The 21,771-nt window shown below is 33.8% G+C and overlaps 1 protein-coding gene across 4 annotated transcripts in view; it reads left to right on the plus strand.

Annotated features, from left to right (window-relative positions):
* Positions 1-20,594, plus strand: part of PXDN (peroxidasin) — an 87,188-nt gene extending 66,594 nt beyond the window's left edge. For 2 of the 4 annotated variants that reach the window (XM_085574563.1, XM_021551105.4), the window contains 7 exons: positions 67-1,570; positions 2,406-2,540; positions 5,030-5,238; positions 13,341-13,461; positions 15,917-16,049; positions 16,935-17,048; positions 17,694-20,594. In XM_085574563.1, the coding sequence (XP_085430689.1) occupies positions 67-1,570; positions 2,406-2,540; positions 5,030-5,238; positions 13,341-13,461; positions 15,917-16,049; positions 16,935-17,048; positions 17,694-17,816 (2,339 nt within the window). In that variant the 3' untranslated portion in view covers positions 17,817-20,594. Of the gene's footprint in view, positions 1-66; positions 1,571-2,405; positions 2,541-5,022; positions 5,239-5,581; positions 6,608-13,340; positions 13,462-15,916; positions 16,050-16,934; positions 17,049-17,693 lie in introns of those variants that run through there. The other 2 variants (XM_085574564.1, XM_085574566.1) reach the window with 2 other exon arrangements.
* Positions 20,595-21,771: the final 1,177 nt, after the last annotated feature.

A 21,771-nucleotide genomic window follows, 5' to 3' on the forward strand; every position in this document is an offset into this window, starting at 1 on the left:
GTGATCTGTGGGGGGACCGTGAGTCTATGAATTCTCTGATAGTTTTATTTCTGTTTTCTCTTTCAGGTTATCACTATAATGACCTTGTATCCCCACAGTACTTGAATCTGATAGCCAATCTCTCAGGCTGTACAGCTCATCGACGAGTGAACAACTGCTCCGATATGTGCTTCCACCAGAAGTACAGGACACACGATGGAACCTGCAACAACCTTCAGCATCCCATGTGGGGCGCTTCTCTGACAGCTTTTGAACGTCTGTTAAAGTCAGTCTATGAAAATGGATTTAATTTGCCTCGGGGAATTGAACCCAGAAGACTCTCTAATGGCTACCCACTCCCAATGCCTCGCTTGGTTTCAACTACTCTCATCGGGACGGAAACCGTAACTCCTGACGACCAGTACACTCACATGCTCATGCAGTGGGGTCAGTTTCTTGACCATGACCTTGACCTCACCGTGGCTGCGCTAAGCGAGGCCAGGTTTTCAGATGGTCAGCATTGCAGTTCTGTTTGTACAAATGATCCTCCATGCTTTTCAATCATGATACCACCAAATGATCCCAGAGTTAGAAATGGTGCACGCTGCATGTTTTTCGTACGCTCCAGCCCGGTTTGTGGAAGTGGCATGACATCTCTCCTGATGAATTCTGTGTACCCACGAGAACAGATCAACCAGCTGACTTCATACATTGATGCGTCCAATGTGTACGGCAGTTCGGACCACGAAGCACTAGAAATCAGAGACTTGGCAAGTCAAAGGGGTCTTCTGAGGCAGGGCATTGTACAGAGATCTGGCAAGCCCCTTCTTCCATTTGCCACTGGCCCACCAACAGAATGTATGAGAGATGAAAATGAAAGCCCAATACCCTGCTTTTTGGCTGGTGATCAGCGCTCTAATGAACAGTTGGGTCTTACCAGCATCCACACATTGTGGTTTAGAGAACACAACAGAATTGCCACAGAGCTACTGAAACTCAATCCTCACTGGGACGGTGACACAATATATCACGAAACACGCAAAATTGTTGGGGCAGAAATGCAACACATAACATTTAGCCACTGGCTTCCTAAGATCTTTGGAGAGGTAGGCATGAAGATGCTTGGCGAATATAAGGGTTATGATCCCAGTGTTAATTCTGGCATAACTAATGAGTTTGCAACTGCCGCTTTTAGGTTTGGTCACACACTCATTAATCCTTTTCTGTATCGACTGGATGAAAACTTTGAACCTATTCCACAAGGCCACCTACCTCTTCACAAGGCATTCTTCTCTCCATTTCGGATTGTAAATGAAGGAGGCATTGATCCACTTCTAAGGGGATTTTTTGGTGTTGCTGGTAAGATGCGTGTCCCCTCACAATTACTCAATACAGAATTAACAGAAAGACTCTTCTCCATGGCACGTACTGTGGCTTTAGATCTGGCAGCTATGAATATTCAGAGAGGCAGAGATCATGGAATTCCTCCCTACCATGATTTTAGAGTTTACTGTAATCTTTCTTCAGCTCAGACTTTTGAAGATCTGAAAAATGAAATTAAGAATCCTGAAATCAGGGAGAAACTTAGCAGGTGAGCCTGAGGTGAAGAAAAAGTCAATTATCTCAATGTGCATGCAAAAACCGTATCTGAATGTCTTATCTAGAAAAAGATACTTGCTAAGAAAGTCTTAACAGATTTTTAAGAAACTTCCATCAGTACCAGAAAATATATGTTAACAATTTCCACATTCAGATAATTTCTCTGCTTCTACATCTCTATGAACAGTAAGAGTATATGCAGTATATATACAGTAATATATACTGCATGTGTTCATGAAATTATTAATTGGAAATGCCTAGTTTTGTAAATGCTGTTACATATGAATGCTAAGGCCATATTAAATGACAACTTCATGCAAGTTTTAGATGTTCAATTCCATTAATTCTGTACAGTGAAACAAATGTCAGTAGCGTCCACTGTACTGTCATGTGGACATCCTTCACTACCAGTAATGAGTTCTTCTTTAGAGATTCAGTGTTTGAAATTAAATCTACATCTACCAGCCCCCTAGCTTATTTGCTCAAAATTAAAGACAGAGAATTAGTCTCAGCTATAGAAATATAAAATTGGTTTACAGAGGCACAGGAAATAGAAGCTATAAAAAAGAAACAATTCTAAGAAATCAGAAGAAGGCTGCTAGGAGAAAAAAAATTGCAGGTTAGACGTGCAGACCCACATGGTGTATAGAAACTGCATTGCAGGATTTCTTCTGTATACACTCACAACTTGTTCACAAAAGATGTAGTGTTATCACTACATTTTTTCCTGTGAGTTTTTTGTTAGTTATTTTAGCTTCACCATTTACTGTTTAGTTTGTAAATAAAAAAATATTTGTTATTCCATATTTGTATTTTTCAATTTATAGGTTGTATGGCTCCCCACTGAACATAGACCTATTTCCTGCTCTAATGGTGGAAGACTTAGTTCCAGGGAGTCGACTGGGGCCAACTTTGATGTGTCTGTTAAGCACGCAGTTCAGGCGTATTCGGGATGGAGACAGGTACATTAAAATACTATGGAAACCAAAATGAATTTTAACTTAAGGATGCTTAATAACAGTTGTAAGGTCTTGTTTCCAAAACAAACTCCATTTTATGTTCATTTATGATTTTAAAATATTACTGAAAAGATGAAGAATACATGCTTGAAACATTGTTAGAAGCCATGATTATTAATTCTGTTACTTTTTGTGGTGAATATCATACTGACTCCCAAAAACACAACAGCCAACACATGCTGAGTTTCTTTTTGCCAAATATTCAAGTAATTTACCTTTTTGAAACAATGATGCTTCTCTCATTGTTATTGAGTTATTTTATTGGCAAAGAAATTGTGGTTGTTACTTAAGCATAGGTTGGAACAGTATCACTCTGTATATATAACCCTATGCATACTACAGTATAACAGTCTATGCACCAAAAAAAGTGCTAAAAACAGACAGGGTAATTCAAAGACCATAATTTGATAATTGTTTTTAAATTACTTTAAATTCTAATTATATAATTGTGTGTATATATATATATATATATATAATTAAAATGATTCAAAGTAAAAATACTCTAAATATATGCAAATATAAATGAAATAATTATAAATAAAATATATTTAATTTTGAAGAAATTCTCATTTTCAGTTTTTAGAATACCTGAAATAAGAGAGTAGTCATTTCTCTTGTCACAGCAACCAGATGTCTTTTGCACACTTTCAACACACTTGTTCAGCATCTGAAAATCAACATTTCCCTCATTTTAACATAATTTATTACCTAGAATCCTGTTCTTATCATGGCATGAGAGTATATAGACTTAGGCTGGTTAATTCAATCCTAGTGAAAGGAAAACAGAGGAAGAATTAGGAAATTAGATTTGATTCTCTTTATTTAATGCTATTTTCTTGCATTAAGTTATTAAATTGGTACTTAGAATACTATAAAGGTTTTTTTATTTTTGTAATCAATAACCCAAACCTTTTTCTGTGCTGTTTTAAGATTCCCTAAACTTTTTTGCGTAAAATATGTTTAAAAATAAAGCTGTGAAGCATATAACTCTCATGCCTGGAGGTAGAGAGAGTAAAAAGGGAAGAAATATATGCAGTATATGCTCCAAGTTACTGATGACAAGTACCTATTTGAGTCACAACAGGTTATCTATACTTCTTTTTGTTTATATGTGTTTGCATTTTTTCTGCAAAAGCACCTTTTCCTGTTTTGTTTTCTGATACAACGTTTTGAAACACTAGCTAAACATTGAATATTTAGGAAAGCGGATTCTGATGTCCAAGGAATACAAATATTTGGAAGTAACATGTCAGCAAATAGTAAAATATTATTAGACATAATGAAAGCAACTCTTATTTCCTTGAAAAGCCTTTTCAATGGGCAGAGGATCAAAGCTGATAACACCATGCAAAGCAGATGTGTCTGTGCATGAAAAAGGAATGATATATGAAGGGAGCCTAACTTTATGTGAAGATGGAAATTTGAGAATCTGATTGTAGTACTTGGAAATACATTGGCCACTGTCAATACTTTATGAAAATTATACACTAAATAGGTAAAATGAAAAACTGTCTTGACCATTCGACCATTCTTCTAAGTTTTCTACTGGTTTTGATTACTCATAAAGTTTAAAGGTCTGGGGGTTTTTTTTTTGTTTGTTTTGTTTTGGTTTGGGTTTTTTTTGTTTGTTTTGTTTTGGTTTAACATAGGTGGGTGTAAAGGTATCAATATTGATACAGCTTTGGAAGACCAAAAGAATGTCCCAGTGAGCAGCTCCTATGTGTTAGAATGGTGTAAAATGTTTTCAGATTCTGGGCAGGAACTTAGGAAATTTTCTTTTCCATGTAAAGCTTTCTTTTTATAGTAATGTATTATTTATATTTGCTATTGATAACAGGCTTTTAGCCCTTTAAGTATGAAAAACAAACTATTTGAAACCATAGTGTTTTCTTCTTGAATATAATGAATTAACTGAACATGTATGAATCAATATAGTCATGAAAATAGTTTAAAATAAGAAAAATCATTAGTAAATTAAATCATCTTACTTATCTTGATAGTAAACTGGAAATAGATTAACCATTCTTCTAATCTCATCAATTCCATCAGAAGGTTTTCATGACAATAAGAAAGTTGCCTAAAGAAAGAAATCATAGTTATTTAAGTTTCCTACTTAAAAGAATCTTTAACTTGGTAGTCTGGTGGTGTTTTAGATGTCCAGAGACACTCAGGACATCAAAATGAGACTAAAAGAGAAATCAAATAATTTCTTGAAGACTTCATGCCTTTCAGAGTGTCAGCATGACACCAGCTAGTGCTCAAGTGACACTAGGAACTAACATTTTTGCATTTGGATCAGTCCCTTGATAGAATGTTGAGAGCAGGATTTATGAGATAATTAATTTCATTCTGAACACAGTATTGAAATATCTTTGAAAAACTGCCACTTGTTTCTTTTCACTAGCAGACTTGTCTTTTCTGTGAGATTACAGGTTATGGTATGAAAACCCAGGTGTGTTCACACCTGCCCAGCTCACTCAGATCAAGCAGACATCTCTTGCCAGAGTTTTGTGTGACAATGGTGACAACATAACCAGAGTACAACATGATGTCTTTAAGGTGGCTGAATTCCCACATGGATATAGTAGCTGTGAAGATATTCCTAAACTGGACCTCAGGATGTGGCAGGACTGCTGTGAAGGTCTGTATAGAGGTGGATTTGGGGGCAGTGAGGTGTGTGCAGTTTGTTAAGTGTCTCCTCTATTTTAAGAAGATATTTTACTATTTCTGGGATTTTGTTAAGATATTACAAATTCTAATCTGAAGCATAGCCCCTGTTAAGTGGGAAATCATTCCATATTCTATATTAAATAAACATCTCATAAAAATAGCATGATTTGTTATTTGCAAGGTGTAGATTATTGTTTACTTGTTTTCTTTCTTTTGCGGATAAATAGTCTTGTTCGTTTCCATCTCCTTCAAAAGCTGGGAGTATGGGGTAATTTCTTTTTCCTGAAAAATAAGCTTTTTTTCTCCCAAAATAGGATTTGTTTAGCTGCATGGAGCACAGGACACTGCTTGGTGGCCTGTATGTTGGCTTCTGTCTCACAGATTTTCTGCGTGGCCTCTCTTCAGCCATCGTCACATCAGAATTCTCTGCAACTGTTACATAGTTAGAGTCCATTCCCAAGAGAATCTTCTGGATGATGCAGAATGATTTTCAGTAGCATCAACAACAAAATGCTTCAGAGGACAATGACCTCTCTTTCTTGAGATCTCCTTGACAATGTTGTTATCATTTTCTTTGGACAAAATTCAAATGACATGCCCAGGCTGTAAAAGTGTATTCGGGAATTTTAGGAACTTTGCTCTTGATCTCTGACTATTGAGAAATTGCTGTCAAACATAGTATGTTCCTAGTATGAAAAGCCTTGCTTTTATTTCAGAAGATAAGGGTTGGTTGATATTATTAGAATCTGATCATTTTCCTCATATATTTCAATACTAATATCCTTGTAGATTTACTGATGAAAGGTATCCAGATCTGTGTTCTTCATCTTTTCTACTGCTGATTGTCTTGAGTTTACTACTGCTGAGTAGGTTATTTAATATTCTGCTGAAAGAAATTCACATATAAAGAACTGGTGGATTTCATTTTTGAAAGAAGTCACCTACTAGTGTTTTGTTTATTTAACTCTTTTGGTAAGATAGAATTGTCCACAATGACAAAGTTATTTTGTGATACAGCTCAGAATTTAATGCAGAAGGTAAAAGTTAAACTGATGGAGGATGTCTCTTCAGTCTGCTACAGATGCAGTAAATCCTGAGGGAGGATTTATAGCCATGTGACTGTACCATGAGAATAAACTCAGATATCATTAACAATTAAAAAGGTAGATAGAGATTTACTATTCAAAGTTACTTCATAACTTAGCTTTTAAACTGATTACTGTATTGTCTTATCCAGTAAACAAATCTTTAAAAATAATCACTCTCTAAGAAAATTCTTCCTTGAAGACTGTTCAAAATGTCAGTTATCAGTGTGAGACTAACAGAAATAAATACTTTTCAATAAGATCTTGTACAGTATTACCCATATACCATATCCTTCAGGCCTTACTCTAATTTTTACAGCTGTTTTTTATTGGTAGGTTACTTGTGTTTTTTTAAACAATGTTTACCAGGTTTGCAATCCCCGAATTAATGATAATAGTTTCTAAAAAGCTAGACATGATAGACACATTGTAATTTTAATACAAAGTCTTCCGGAACCTCTTCAAAAATTCCCTGACATATGCCAGAAACATTGGGAGAAAATCAATTATCACCTTTCAATGCTTTACCATAAATAAAGCACATTCATCCAATTCAGGAGAAATTCACTTTGCCATGGTTCATGAAGTGAACAGACAGTTTCACAAATACATTTTTTATATTGATTTGTGAAAAAGCTAATGCTGTTCTGAGAAATTATGTGTTGATTCTCTAAACGTTTATGTTATCACTGAGCCCTTTAGAAGAGATGTTATCTTTGGAAAGTCTTTAAAGTATTTTTCTGTCCAAGAACCCAGTTTGCATTTTCTTCCAAGAAGTTGCTACCAGAGAGTACCACTGGATGCAGCACAGTTAGACAACTGTCAAACAAAAGAAAGGGTAAATAAGTACTGTTTTGTAAAAAATTTCCTATTTTTATCCCCTTTTTCTGAATTTCTGAAGCCTTGCAGGGGTTAATGAAGAGAAAGTGAAGTATCCATGGCTGGAACTGCTTTCTTGCATGGATGAATGACTGTGACATTTTCTGTGGGAATCCAGTTTAAGTAACTGATGTTAAAAATTTCTTTCCTTCTGTAGCCACCGCTCCTCCGAGGTGGAGTATACACTCAGGAACAGCATTTACTTTGAGTTTAATACCTTAAAGGGGTTTGTTTATTTAAATTTATTATTGTTCATTATTTAAAGGAAAAATTATTAAACCCTTCTCCACATTTAAAATGCTTCTAATGATTTTAAAATTAAAATTATCCTAATTTCAAGTACAGAATATTGCTCATTGCACTTTTATGTATGTTTCATAAGTGATCCATATGTTCAGCTGTTTCAGCCTGGTTAAAAACACATCTGGTTTTGTTGTCTTTCCTGTTTTGTTAAAAGTCAAAATACTTTTCCATATGAAGAATAGAAAAATTTCTTAGTTATAAAAATCTGCCTTGTACATTTTTTGAGCAAAGCTAGTATTTACTTCTTACAAAACAAAGAATTACTCTTTATAATAACTAAAAAACAGATTACCTTTAGATTTCAGTTGGCAAAACATACAACAGAGTTACTAGTTTATTATGGCAAAAAGTAGGAGTTCCACTGAAGTGCACAAATTTTCTTCTGTTTTCCTTCACTTTCTACCTTTGTCTTGTCAGAGATGATGAGTAATTGCTGGATTTGCTGCTGCTCTTTATTTGTGCAAAGAGCACTTGAGCTTCAGGTTTTCCAAACAAGAAACTTTTGGTGCTTTATTTCAGGCTCTCTAGTGCAAGAAGTGTATTTTAAATCTGTTTTTTTTTAAGTAATCAGCGTATGCTTTCATGATTACTAAAATGTGAATCCTTAAAAGTTTCACACTTCTTGGTTTGGTTTTGTTTTGTTTTGTGGGGGCATTTTTTGTAAGTTGAAGTAAAAAATTTCTTTAACCTTTTGTTTTATGTCAAAACCCATGAGGTTTCACATGGACCCAGGAGGACAATGGACAATGACCCTGGAGGAAGTGATTCAGATAAGATGCAAGTCATCCTTATAAGTGTAAACTGATTTGGAAAGATTTTTCTTAACTATTTCTCAGTGAACAGCCTATCTTCTCTGTCAGAAGATAGGCTTCTTCTATCTATATCTTCTCTGTCTCTGTCTTCTCTGTTCTTTTTCTTTGTTTAATTCAGAAACACAGCCTTCTACAAGTTATGATCAAACGTTCAAATCCCACTGAATTTGAAGGGTTAAGACACATTCTTAATCTGAATGCTTTCAGTAGATTAGACCTATATTTATGAGCTCTTGTATTTTAAGACCAGAGGAACAGTTATGCTGTCTATTGCTTCTCTACTGACAACATTAATCTCTTACTATGCACTTCTCATTATGTCCTTTAATCTTCAATGAGAACACTAAACAGCACTGGGCAAAGCACTAAATACTGTGAAATATAGTGTAAATAATACTTTAAAATGTTAACAGAAATCTCAGTGTGAGACTGGAAGTTCTTTTTTGACTAAGGATATTGTTCACCAATAACTCTCAAAATACAAAAATGATGTGATTTATGCCTGAAAAGGTCTTGTCTTTACCCAGAACTTTTATGCTTTGGTCAGGTCATATATTTTTGCTTTCTACATTCAAATTTTCTTTTTTCATTCAAATTTACATTTAAAGATATGATGTCAGCTTAGTAACAATTCAGTCTATGCCAAGCTACTAAAATTATAAGGATGTCATCTTTTTTATCCTTGAGTGGAAGTATCTTATACAGCCCAGTGTTTTTGTATGATTAATAATTTTACTGAGAGAATCAGTATTTTTATTTGCATTTCATCCAAACAAAAATATTTTATCTTTCTCAGGTATCTACAATCCATTAAATACAATTCTGCATTCATAAACACAAAATAAGGAGACTTAGGTTATGACATTGCTTTGTCTTTGCTACCAGGAGTTTCATGCCAGTGGTTGTCATCCCTTCTGAAGAGCAACAGGGAAGCAATAGGCTTCAATCATTATGTTTAAATTCAAACTTCAGATCTGTCAAAAGTCCACTGCTGGTAATAAAGAGATGTCTGTGGAGGACAGTCAGGCTGCAATCTCAACTTATTGTCAGTGTTCATTGACTCTAAAATCAACATGGGTAGGAAAGCATCTCAGTGAAGTGTCTCAGTGATTTCTACAAATCTAGGCAGCTGGAGGATTTCCTTCTTTCCTGTGGACTGCCTTTCTAAGACACTGTTGACTTCACAGTCTAGTGGGCAGGACAGTTCTTAGGGTCTTTATTTTAAAAAATTCCATGGATTTTCAGTCTGTCTGAAATTACTTTTTCTTACTGATTTGTATTCCAAAAGCTGCATATTTTTAATCTTCAAAATTCCCTAACTAGGCCTATTTAACTTTTTCACTGGAGAGGAGAGGTTGGATTTGCTTTGTTTTGGGGTCAAGAACCTAATGTTTCTCCTTTATCTACCTGAAGACCATTCAAAACCTATTTGGATCATGAAAGCATGACATGTTTTTAAATGTCTTTAGTCTGTCATTAGCTATATATTAACAAACTGGACATTTGCTTTCCCAACAACATCTGAACCTTTTAGTTGTGGAAATAGACTGATCTCGAAGCTCAGTGTGTGAGTTTTGAGATAAACTACAGGAAACATCTTTATTCTTAAAATTCCCCAGTATATCAGCTGGCAGATGACAATCTGATTTGTTACTTCATATTTTACCTTCTATACATTTTCCTTTTCGGATGTTTAACTAACCTTTTCATAAAATACATCTGTTCTGATCTGAGCAGATTAGTGTTGGATTTCAGACCACCACGTTATATTTTTGGTGGTGTTTAATTTATCTTTTGTTAGAAAGTCTCATTCAACAGAAGAAATGAAGATATGCTGTGCAATGTGAAGGATTGTGGCCCATTTAGGCAATAACAAAACCACCTATTTTGAGTTAGGGCTTTATTTTATGTGTAAAGTCACTTTCCTATATTGTGCAATTTTTACATAGCTGCTTTGTGAAAACATCTACTCAAAAAAATCATTTTACATCAGATATTTTCAGTGTTTCTCCACCCTTTTACTTGTTCCACTGGCATGTCTACAAGTTCTTAATACAAATGCTTACAGTAAAAGCAAACTAATTCACTACAATAAATCCTGGAGAATCAAACTAGTATCAAATAGATATATGTGCTTTGCTTCACATTTCCTCAGTCTTTTAAGTTGTTTTGTTTTAATCTACCATTAGATTAATTCTCCATGGCCTAGATTTTGAGGAGTGATTCATAGAGAATTAAGTCTGCACTATGATTCTCTATCAGGTTTTTTATTATCCAATTTATGTAATAAATGCATTTTTAAAACCTTGTGGGAAACAGGATTTTCTAAAGATGTGGACATGGCTTCCATATAAAAATAGAAATGCTGGTATCTTTATGGAAAGGGTTGTTATACATTGGAACAGGCTGCCCAGGGACATGGAAGGATCATCATTGCTGGAAATGTTCAAGAAATGACTGGATAGGGTATTTAGTGCCATGGTCTAGTTGACAAGGTGATGTTTGTTCAAAGATTGGATCTGAAGATACCAGGGTCTTTTCCAACATAAATTATTCTGTGATTATTTGTGATTCTGTAAATGGATCAGCTTGACACTTTCAGTGTAACTAGCTAACTTCTGGAAGAAAAAACTGTCCATAGAGAAAAAGAATGGTTAGGTTGCTTTTAAATATTCACTTTTCCTGCAGACAGTTAAATGAATGGGTATAGCTAATCTGGGGACATATTAGTTATTAGGGAAAAAAAAAGCCCAGAGTTTCAGTCTTATTTTTACTATTTACTATTACTGCTAAGGTATTCATCATTAAGAATAAAAGTTTAAAAAAAATAAAAAAAGGAATGAGAGGAAATTTATTGATTTAGGCTGTCTGAAAGCTGATGCATTTTGTCCTGCACCTCTCAGCAGTGACATTCCTCCCTGTTGTACCTGAAAGAGAAGCCAATAAGAGCTGGTAATTTAGCAAGTTGACATATTTGAGTTTTAAAAAAACTTGGAAAGTCAGATTTGTGTACTTAAAGCTGTCACTGAACATGTGGTTCTTATATTTACCAGTCTAAGGTGATAAAACCATCCCAAGATTTCAGACCTTTGTTTCTAAGAAACAACCTAGGAATGAAAAAAACAATAGGTCATTGTATTATTGTACAAAAAAACCCCCAAAAATCTGTATCACGCAAGATGACTATAGCAGTTACTAAACAAAGTAGGATAGCAGAAACCTTTCAAATATTGCTTCCAAGAGAAACCAGAGATTTTGTGATACTCAGGAAAACTTTAGGCAGTACGTTGCTTTGAGAAAATTCCTCTGACCAAAATTAGTTCTTTCTTCAGGAACCCTTCAGTATGATCCTTTTTCTCATCATACTAAATATAGAAGTGTCTAAGGGTGTTCAAAAATGCCTTCATGCCGAGCTTCTTACAGACACGTTGGTCTGTTCCCATCTGAACCAGTTTACTTTCTGAGTGGACAGCAAGGAGATTATGTGGGAAACAGCAGAACACACAAGAAGAATGAACAATATGTTGGCAGCAAATAGCATGTAGTTCTTGGTGGGTGCTGTTATTATAGGAGGAATGTAATGTGTTTATTAAAGAATCGGACAAACTGCAAGGAAAGCACAGGGAAGGGGATTTGTGGATAACTTGTGTTCAAGAATGATCTGTAGATACTGGTTTTGATCTGAATTTTTTTTTCTTCTTCTCTTTTTGTGTCTTAAATGATATGAAGCCATTAAGACAAACTTAAATTTTTACTAACAGAGAAATTATAATATTTTAATATACATAAAAGTTCAACACAATTAAAAGTAGTCCAAGATACCTAATTTTGTGTAATCACAGCAACCTTCCATTTGTTTCTCTAGTTCCTTATTTCAGCACTGTTTATAGACTTGAATTTTTTGCAGTAATTTGTGTTTATACTATAGGTATTCAATCTAAATTCCAGAAAAATACTTTATAAATGTTACTGAGTTTCTGATTTGATTTGTTTTGGTGCAAATTAAGAGAAACATTATGGAACATGACTCTTTCCCATGTTCAGTTGCTTTCATGGCTCATTCTGCTAATACCAGACTTAGCTGAGAAATGTCTGTGGCATTCTGTATTTAGGCTTTCCCTTCGGTTTTAGCAGACTGCTGCTAGCAGTTGATCATGTAGTTTGTTCCTGCTTCAGCTTGGCTTATTATAAGTTTTAGCTTTAAAGCTTCTGTGAACAGAAATGAGAAAACTTCTATTTTCTCATTGTCTCCACTATCAAGTGCTGTTGCAGTTTTGTTTTCCTTTCCTTTCTTAAATGGGACTCTTTCCAAATGCTCACTGTGTTTGAAAGGCTAAATAAAGTGAACTGGAAGAAAGACATACTTCATCTTGCCAAGACATCCTCTTTGGATCATAGGAGAAGATTTCTGTCATAGCTCATTTCCAGGCTTGAGATTTTTGCTCTGTGGTTGTAGGAATCTTAGGGTCTGGTGATACATTTAGATACCTAGATTTGGAAATAGAACTCATCAACCTATAAAGCATGTCTGCAAATTTGGAATTAAATTGAAAATTCTCTTTCAGATGGCAAAAATAATAAATAATAATGGCTGGGATAGATGAGGTACCCACAGAGTGGTTTTTCTGTCATTGGTTTTTCTTCATATGTAGCTGTCCTGTTTGCACAGAAAATAGTTAAAAACTAAGTGAGTGAAAATTTCAGAAGTGAAAAAATAGTTAAAGTAGCACTATATGGGTTTGTTAAAATTGTATTTATTTCTTTTTTTTATTCACACTAAAAAGCTGGTCTGTGGGTAAACACATGCTCTGCATCTTAACTAGCTTAAACGTTCTATCACTGAGATATATCCATCTGCCATCAACCAATTCTAGGCGGATCAGAATGAACGTATGACTTGCCTTTACCAAATCAGAAAATACTGCAAAACCATATTAATATTGTAGCTGGTGAAATATGCTGTAGTTTATGTGTAATTTCTTATCTGTTTTCAGACTGTAGAACCAGAGGGCAGTTTAATGCATTTTCATATCACTTTCGGGGAAGACGTTCTCTTGACTACAGCTTTCAGGAGGACAAGCCCCTGAAGAAAATGAAAATGTCCAAATCAGTAAGGTGAGACTTTCTTAAAGAATTATAAAAAAACATTTGTTTTCAAAATGAAATGAAACTGAATTATTTCTTTGGGAGCACATGCCACTTTTTTTCTAGTTCCTGCTTTCTTAAGTTTATGATTATTTTATTCTGACACTTCTGCTTATCTACTAACAATAAACCACTTTTTTTTCAAGCTCAAATTTGTGTAAAACTCTTTGTGACTAGTATAAGTATAGTACTTTTGTTCTTCCTTCAGTTTTCATGAAAAAAACCACTAATGAAATATGTTTTGAGGATTTGAAATGCCACATTCCTACAGTGACTGCAGTAACAAAATTAAATTATTTTACTTCCTATTTGCAGCTTCTAGATCCTCCTGTAGAAATAGGAGGATACCAAGTGCTGATTTCAGTTTCATAAAAATTTGTGATAATGGTAAGGTTTGCTTCTGGTACCAAAATACTTCAAGCAGGAATGCAGAACAGCAGTGCTAATAATATTGTTTATAACTCCCTAATCCTCAAAATATAGCAAGGAAGTAAATCACAGTTTCAGTCACAAGTTATCAGCTGCACAGTGTCCCTGCCCTTTCATGGGAATGAAAACTTAATTATGAATCAGTGACATGAACGAGTTCTGCTCAGACCATTTCTTGTGAAGATCCATCATGATGAACAAATGTAAGACACCTGAATTGTAGTTCTTTCTATTCAGCATGCATTGTTTTAACAAATAAAACTTTCTGCTTGAGTGATGACAATGATCAAGCAAAGTCTACCCACTGTGGCAAGAAAAGCATCTAGACAGATGCATAAAGAGGTAAATGAATTCCAGCAATTTCAAATACTCTGGATGTGTTTTATTACTTAAAGGAACACTATGATTATATTCCATTTAATTGAGAGGAATCTGTCCCAAAATAAAAGATCATTTAAGTGTTTAGGATTTTAGACAAGAGAAGACAGCAGCTATGGATAAGCTGGCTTACAGATAATATGAAAAGATAGGTTCCTTTGAAGTAATCCTTGAAGAAGGATTTTTGTCCATCTTTGCAAGTGAACTGCTAAAAAAAATTACAAAACAGCAGCTCTCTTTTTAAGGATGCCTATTCCCATAATTCTAATATTGTAATAGGGGTTAAATGAAATCAAAATGAAAGCAAGAAAAAAATAAATGCTTACATCTAAGTATCAGCTTGTTTGTCTGTGTTTCAGTCCAATTACTAATTAGGAGTACAAAATAATAGATTCACAGTGCTTCATTTGTAGCATAAATACAGCTAAAGCAACCTCAGTCATTGAACATTCCCATGAGTTCTCATGCTCAGTGTTGTATCTAAATTGCATTTGTGGTGAGAAGGGTTTTATCCTCCTTTTTTTTTTTTAGTTTCTCATTTTCAATAACTTGAACAGGTGGGGAAGATTAAATATTTTGTTATGCAATAGCAGCTGGTTTACTTGAACTTTGGCATGTTATGTTGTTTAGAATTCCTTTTTTCTAATTTAGATTAAAAACTATGGGAAACTGAGTAGCTTGAACGCCTGCCAGGAAGTGCTGTTTTAATTTATGCAGAAACATTATAAATCCTGAGCCCTAATATATGAGAATTTCTTTGCCAGTTCATTCTTTGGATATTCCTTAGCACTGGAGATAACATGTTATGCCTGTAATTATTAATGGTTCAAGAATTTTCAAAAAAGTAAATGGATTCAAGGATCTTAATATAATAAGTAACTTAAAAATTAGTGTTATCCATGGTTTTGAATGCCTGTTTTTTCAAGTGGTACTAGATAATATATTGTTAGTTACAGACGGTTCCTTTTGTTACACTTTCTCATCAACAGATTCAATTGATTAACAAAATTTTGTGTTATATATCTGCTACAAGATATCAGCTGGAAAGTACTACAGACAAAAGACTTTAGATTTTGTGTACTATAAGCACTATTAATGTAAAATGTTAGTTAAAAATATGTTCATATCTGAAAGTACTTCTCATTTACTTAGGAAACACAGCTTTCTCTTTTTTAAAGTCATATTTCTTAAAATGCATGTTTTTCCAACAAGCCTGTAGAGGAAGAATCTATGAATCAGAATGTGAAATGTGAATTTCACATTAGAGGGAACACTTCTTAAGACTCTTTCACTTCAGTCTGCTTTCGTATTGGAGGCTCAGGGATGTATTTAAGGCGATGCTGTATACTGTCACTGGTGACAACTTTGTGTCTATCCCTGCACAAAATACATGTTTTTCTAAGTATAAGAAATTCCCTGTTGCTAGTGATATTGGCAGTAATCTGGAGCTCACCTGTCCTGAGTCTGTCTTCAGCACCAGCTGGGCTTGTGTGCTGTTGTGGTTCATATTCCTACATTTGTTGGTTGCTCTTTTACATTTTTTGCTAATTGTCTTAAATATCTAGCCAAATAAAAATTACTTAGATTAATATCCTGACTTGGCACTCATTTGTTGCAGTTCTGTGAAACAGAGTAAATATTTTCGTAACACAACATCCACATCTAATGAAAAGAGAAATGTACCTGCAGTAAATGACTTCAAAGAGTTTGTTTTGGAAATGCAAAAAACTATCTCAAGTCTCAGAAATCAGGTAAGATGCTATAATGAACTTATTGTACTATCATGTCTAATTGTAGGTTTAATTAATAATATTTTCCTTACATCTGTGTTACGTTTTTTGATATTTAGACATCCTCTGCAGATAATACCCACCACATAGTATCTCAAATGAAAACCAACACAGAAGATGGTGTGTTAGTCTTTATTTCTGTGTTCTCTTGAAATCATATTGAAATATTCTACAGCTGGACCTTCTTGAACCTGAAGCCTTGTGTAACAATTGTATGCTAAACACAGACTTAATCTTGTAAAAATTTGTTTGTAGTGTTAATAAAATCTTTTTTACCATTTGAAACATATACAATTTGTGTAAGGCAATGATTAAAATGCAGACTTCATAAGAAGTAATGAGTCAGACAGCTGTAAACAGATTTAAAATCTAGATCACTTAGAGAAGACTTTACAATGTTTGCAGGTAAACTCTAGTCAGCCATAGTGGAATCCCATTTTTAAACTGTACACCATACAGTAGTTACTTAAAAATTCAAGTAAACCTTTTTAATTAAGGTGTTTTTATAAAAAAAATTAAAATTCACTTCCTTTCCAAAATATTTTTGACAATTTAAATTTGTCTTTCTCTATACGAAACATGAAGGTTTTTTCTCTTTGTATGCTCTAGCCGAGTATTTTAATGGTAGGAAAGATATATTTTCTGTTAGCTTTCTTTTGAAAGACTTTCTCCATATGTATGACCTGTTTCTAGTCTTTCAGCATTATAAAAACTAAGTAGTTAGAAGAAGAACCTAGACAAGTATAACAAGGTTTATATAGCCTGTATTATAAGAGGAAAACAATAATAATTTACACAAACAAAAGCCTTTTTTGATTCAGTTGCTAATTTTTTTAATGTTTTTAGATAAAAAAACTTGAATCGCGCCTCAGTAATTCTGATTGCACTGATGAAGAGGGTAAATCATATTCCAGCAATGAAACCTGGAAAAGGGACCCTTGTACTGTGTGTGAATGCAAAGTAAGTATGTGGAAATTAATTTTGTGTTTGAAATTATCATTTTGCTTCTAAAACAGCAATTCCAGTTTCGTGCCTGCTAATTTCTGGGTAGTACCTGCAAATTTTTTTTATGGTTCTCAGATTTTTTTGCAGAAAATTATATTATTCAGATATCCCTGCCCTGGACATTATTTTTCAATCCAGATGTTATCTATTATACTTCTGTTTTCTTGTATGTAGAGTTATATGGGTAATTTTAACTGCAAAGTGAGAGATTTTTGAAAAAATCCAACCAAATGCATAAAAATCAATAAAAGCTCATTGGACATATTGCTGGATTGTCATTTTCTTCTGTCAGAGAAATTTTTAAAAAGGTAGTAAAAAAATAAGTTAGTGCCTGGTGCCCTGGTTGCACCTGAACATGTACAAAAGCATATATTCTGCTTTATCAAAAAATATGGTAATCCAGAGAGTGCCTTAACCTTCTAATTGTCAGTTTATACTAAAACAGACTCTATGGAGTTACCATATTATATGTGGATATGTATGTCAGATTCTTACAGAGAATGAATGAGAATATTTTCTGCAATAACATGAAAAATGTATTTCTTGTTTGGAACATGTATCTAAGTATGTTTTTGTTCTGGCATTTTTCTCCTGGTACAGGTTGGTCAGATTACCTGTTTTGTAGAATCGTGCCCGCCAGCTGACTGCGAAGCACCTGTGAAGGGTAAAGGAGATTGCTGTCCAGTCTGCTTACAACAAAATACTAATAAAAAGACGCCATAAATCTGCTTTTTAAGAATTTAGGGTGCATACTCCTCAAATCATATCAGTGCCTGCTGATGGCAAAAACAGGTAACTGCAGTTGTAACAGCAGCAAGAAATCAAGATTTACAATATTCTAATGGTGCTGTAACAGTATAACATTTTCTGCCCATGAAGATAAATCACAATGCAAAAATTAACAAAAGGGAAAATAGCTAACAGGTAAAAGTTAATTGTGTGTTATACTTCTCAGGTTAGACAAACTCGAACTGGTGCTACTTTAAAAGAACACTGTCAGGTAGTTTTAGGTACCCAAAATGACTGGGTTTAGGATTTACTCTAATATGAACACTTTGTTTCCTATCTGTACTTAGCAACATTAAAAGTTTACTGTCCCTTTCTAGTGCCAGTCTGTCTTGATATTTAGCTTTTTGCTGTTATTTAGTAAAATGCCAAAAAAAGAAAAACACGAGGTCACTGTGCCTGAGCAATGCCATATCCAGGCCAGTTTCTGCAAACATCAATGCATGGAAATTCTGTTAAATCACACTATCATTGCTGGGCCTGGACCAGCAAGACAATAAAGAAAGCTACTTGATACCTTTCAACATCCTTTCCTTAATTTAAGGAGCAAAATTAACCAAGTTTTCAAAGCAATAAAAGCTAGAATTAGTAAGAAAATATAAATAACTGTCATTGGAAGAAAGCAAAAGTAATTGAATGTGTATTATAGATGTAACTGACAGTGTTCCTCATTCTAGGGAAACATGCATGGCAGAGTAGCATTTGATCTTAAAAATTAGCAGAATCCTTTTTGTCAAAACATTTATAATTGCTTGATGACATTTTTTTGTTTGTTTCATTTATTTTAAATTTTGTGACATAACCATCCAGGTCAGTTTGAAAGCGTGCTTCTCTTTATCTCAGATCAGCTCATGTAATTGTGTGGCCCTGTTTTGAAAATGTGAAAAGATATCACATGCCATTTTGTATACAAAGATTCCTACTGATTCATTGTGCATGTTGTCAATAGACATATGTTCCTAATTATATTGTGGCACTGTTGAAAAAAGGAAAAATCAAAATCAAGCAACATGATTAATTCTGGATTGACTACTTTTTCTGACAGGGTGTTTGATTTTTTTTCCCAGTTTCATCTAATGAATATATATATATTTACCTCAATTTTTTTTATCATTCGTGTTAAAAATGGTCTGTCAATGGACTTCATCTCCCATTTAAATGTTTAACATTATAGAGTATATGTCTACACTAGCATTTCAAAGTTGTGTACTTTATAGGATGCAAACTGTGTGTTTTTGACCAGGAATTAGATTGAGTGAAGGACAACTATCATACCTCATTTTACAGTTTTTATTCTGTTTATTCAGAATTGATTCTTTCCCTGAATACTTAATTTGTTAGAGGTTATTGCCCTGTCCTTTAGTTCTAAGCCAGAACTCACTACAACCAGAACTGGTTACATGGTTCACTGACTTCTGAGTTTTAAGTGTTGAAATTCAAGGGGCAGTGATTGGGATATCAAAGAAATCTGCACAAAATTAAACCATCATATGTTAAGCATTTCAGATTATGCAAACAGACTGAGTACTTAATTATTGCATGGTAGAACAAATACCTGTCTAATAACTAACCTAGCACAGCAATATGAAATCCACTATCATATTTTGGCACATAATTTCTCTGATTACTAACATTAATAATTTCTAATTTGATAAACTATTACCATGACACACATTCGAACTTTGGTGTAACTTTAAAGCTTACTACAGAAATTTTGTTTCATACTATGGTAGAAGCAATGTACATGTGAGTGCTGTGTTAAAGGTGTGTGGTACACATGGAATTGCAATTTATATTTTTAAGAATATTTTAATTGATTTTATATACAATGTTTTGATTTATGTAATATTCTTTGTTAATACTTCTAGAAATTGTGTGGTGAACATGTTTGAGTATCACATGGTTCCTAAAGATGTCAATCCTGTATTTCTTTGATAATCTGTGTTTTGTTGACTTTTCTTGAGAGTCCAAACCACATGTCTTGTCCTGTAATTCCAACTCAGATGGAGCTCCCATTGACCTATAGCAGAAATTCCTCAAAGAGGAAGGGTTGCAGAGCTAAACCAAATATTATTTAACTGTCCAAACAGTTAAATATGGCAGTAATACATCCAGCTGGTTACTTACTTGCATTCTTTCTTTTCAATTTTATATTAAATAAACTTTCTCAAGATTTCTGCTTATAGGAGGAGTTTCCATTTCATACATTATAAAATAGTACCTTATATCTGATTGTTTCTTTTCTCCAACCTCCTAAGTGGGAGGTTTTCTTCGCTGTTCACTGTTTATTCATATGGTATATAAATGGACTTAGGAGTCTGGATATGCTTAAACAAATGTAACAAGTATAATACTGAGTTATTTTCCACCATCCATCCGTTTATAAACCAGGAAAAACAAGTCTTTATCCACAGTGTAAAATGTAATCAGTCATGCATTGTACTAGTTCAGTTTTTGCAGTGTCTTAGAATCAGCATTGATTTTAACATTTCTGAAACAGTGGCCAAGGGCTAGCTGACCATTTGCTCAGTATCCACTGTGAGAATATTGCTGTAATATGATGCAAATTTTACATATTTATTTTCTTTTTTTAATGTTCCTTAAAGCAAAGTTGTTGTTATTGTTACTTTAATCAGTAAATTTACCAAAGAACTGTTTGCACTGTATAATGAATGCTTTACAGTTAAAATAAAATGGGCCACATTTCCAAGTAAATGTCAAGATTTCTTCTTGCACATGTATTCTTTAGATTATTTGCTGAAATTCCAATGTGTAGGCTTTGATAAGATTATATTACTTATCTTAAGCAGTATTGTCATAATCAGGACTGTTTCTGAGAAGTAAGCAATGGGCTAATGAGTAATGTAGATTCTATAGTTTATATAATATTACAACACATAGAATTTAAAAGTCTCTTCACTGTTTTCTTTTAGATGATTGGAAAAAGATACCATAGACTTAGGAGGAATATTTTAAAATACACTTATTTTTTAGCAAAATGCATTTTTTAGACCTTAGTGCTGAACTATTTTTTTTTAATGGGAATGTCATAACAGTTAAATACAAATACATAGAAATTTAAGCCTGTTCTTACAGTTCTCATGTATCCAAATAGATCCAGTCATAACTTGCCTTGCCAAGCACTTGATTCTACATTCATTCTTTTTTCACATCATTTCACCAATGGATATTCAGGTTTATGTAATCTCAGTTCATAATGAGTCTTCCGTGCAAGAGATCTTCTTTACCTCATTTATTCTTTTTATCCTGGGATATGAATTACTGCTGGACACGATGAGTTACTCTCATCCTTTGGTGAGGTGTTAGGATCTCCAGGACATTAGGTCAGTTCCTTTGTCAGATTTGCTTGAAATTCATTTGAAGAATTTTGTGATACAATATCACTGAAATTAATATAATTCTAAGTTACCTTATGTTGATATGGGAGAAGTTAAAGAAGGACTCCAAGAGACAAAGTTAAGAATCGTGTTCAGGTTGCAGTTAATTGCACTTCACTATAGTTTATATAGTTTATCATTTTTCATAAGGCAAATCTAGAAAAGCAAAACTGCAATAGGTCATTTGTGTGTTTTCCGGCAGACTGGTGAAATATACTGCTGCTCACCCACACTTGGTGTTAATTGCCTAGAAGTTTGCTAGCAAACCACAAAGTGTAGGCATTTAGAATAAAACCCTTGCACTGATACTGCTATATTTTGAGGAAGTCTTGGTTACATTTGAAATAAATCAAGTAAAATTTTTACTTTGTTATTTCTTTTAGTTGATTACAGCTAAGAATCATTTGGCTGTAATATGATTAAAGTTGTCTTTATAGGGAGTGACCTCCCATAGTCATTAATTTTGTTTCATAAAAGAATATTTTGCTGCCACA

This window comes from Lonchura striata, chromosome 3 (genome assembly GCF_050655825.1).
Source record: "Lonchura striata isolate lonStrDom1 chromosome 3, ASM5065582v1, whole genome shotgun sequence".
Taxonomy (NCBI): Eukaryota; Metazoa; Chordata; class Aves; order Passeriformes; family Estrildidae; genus Lonchura; species Lonchura striata.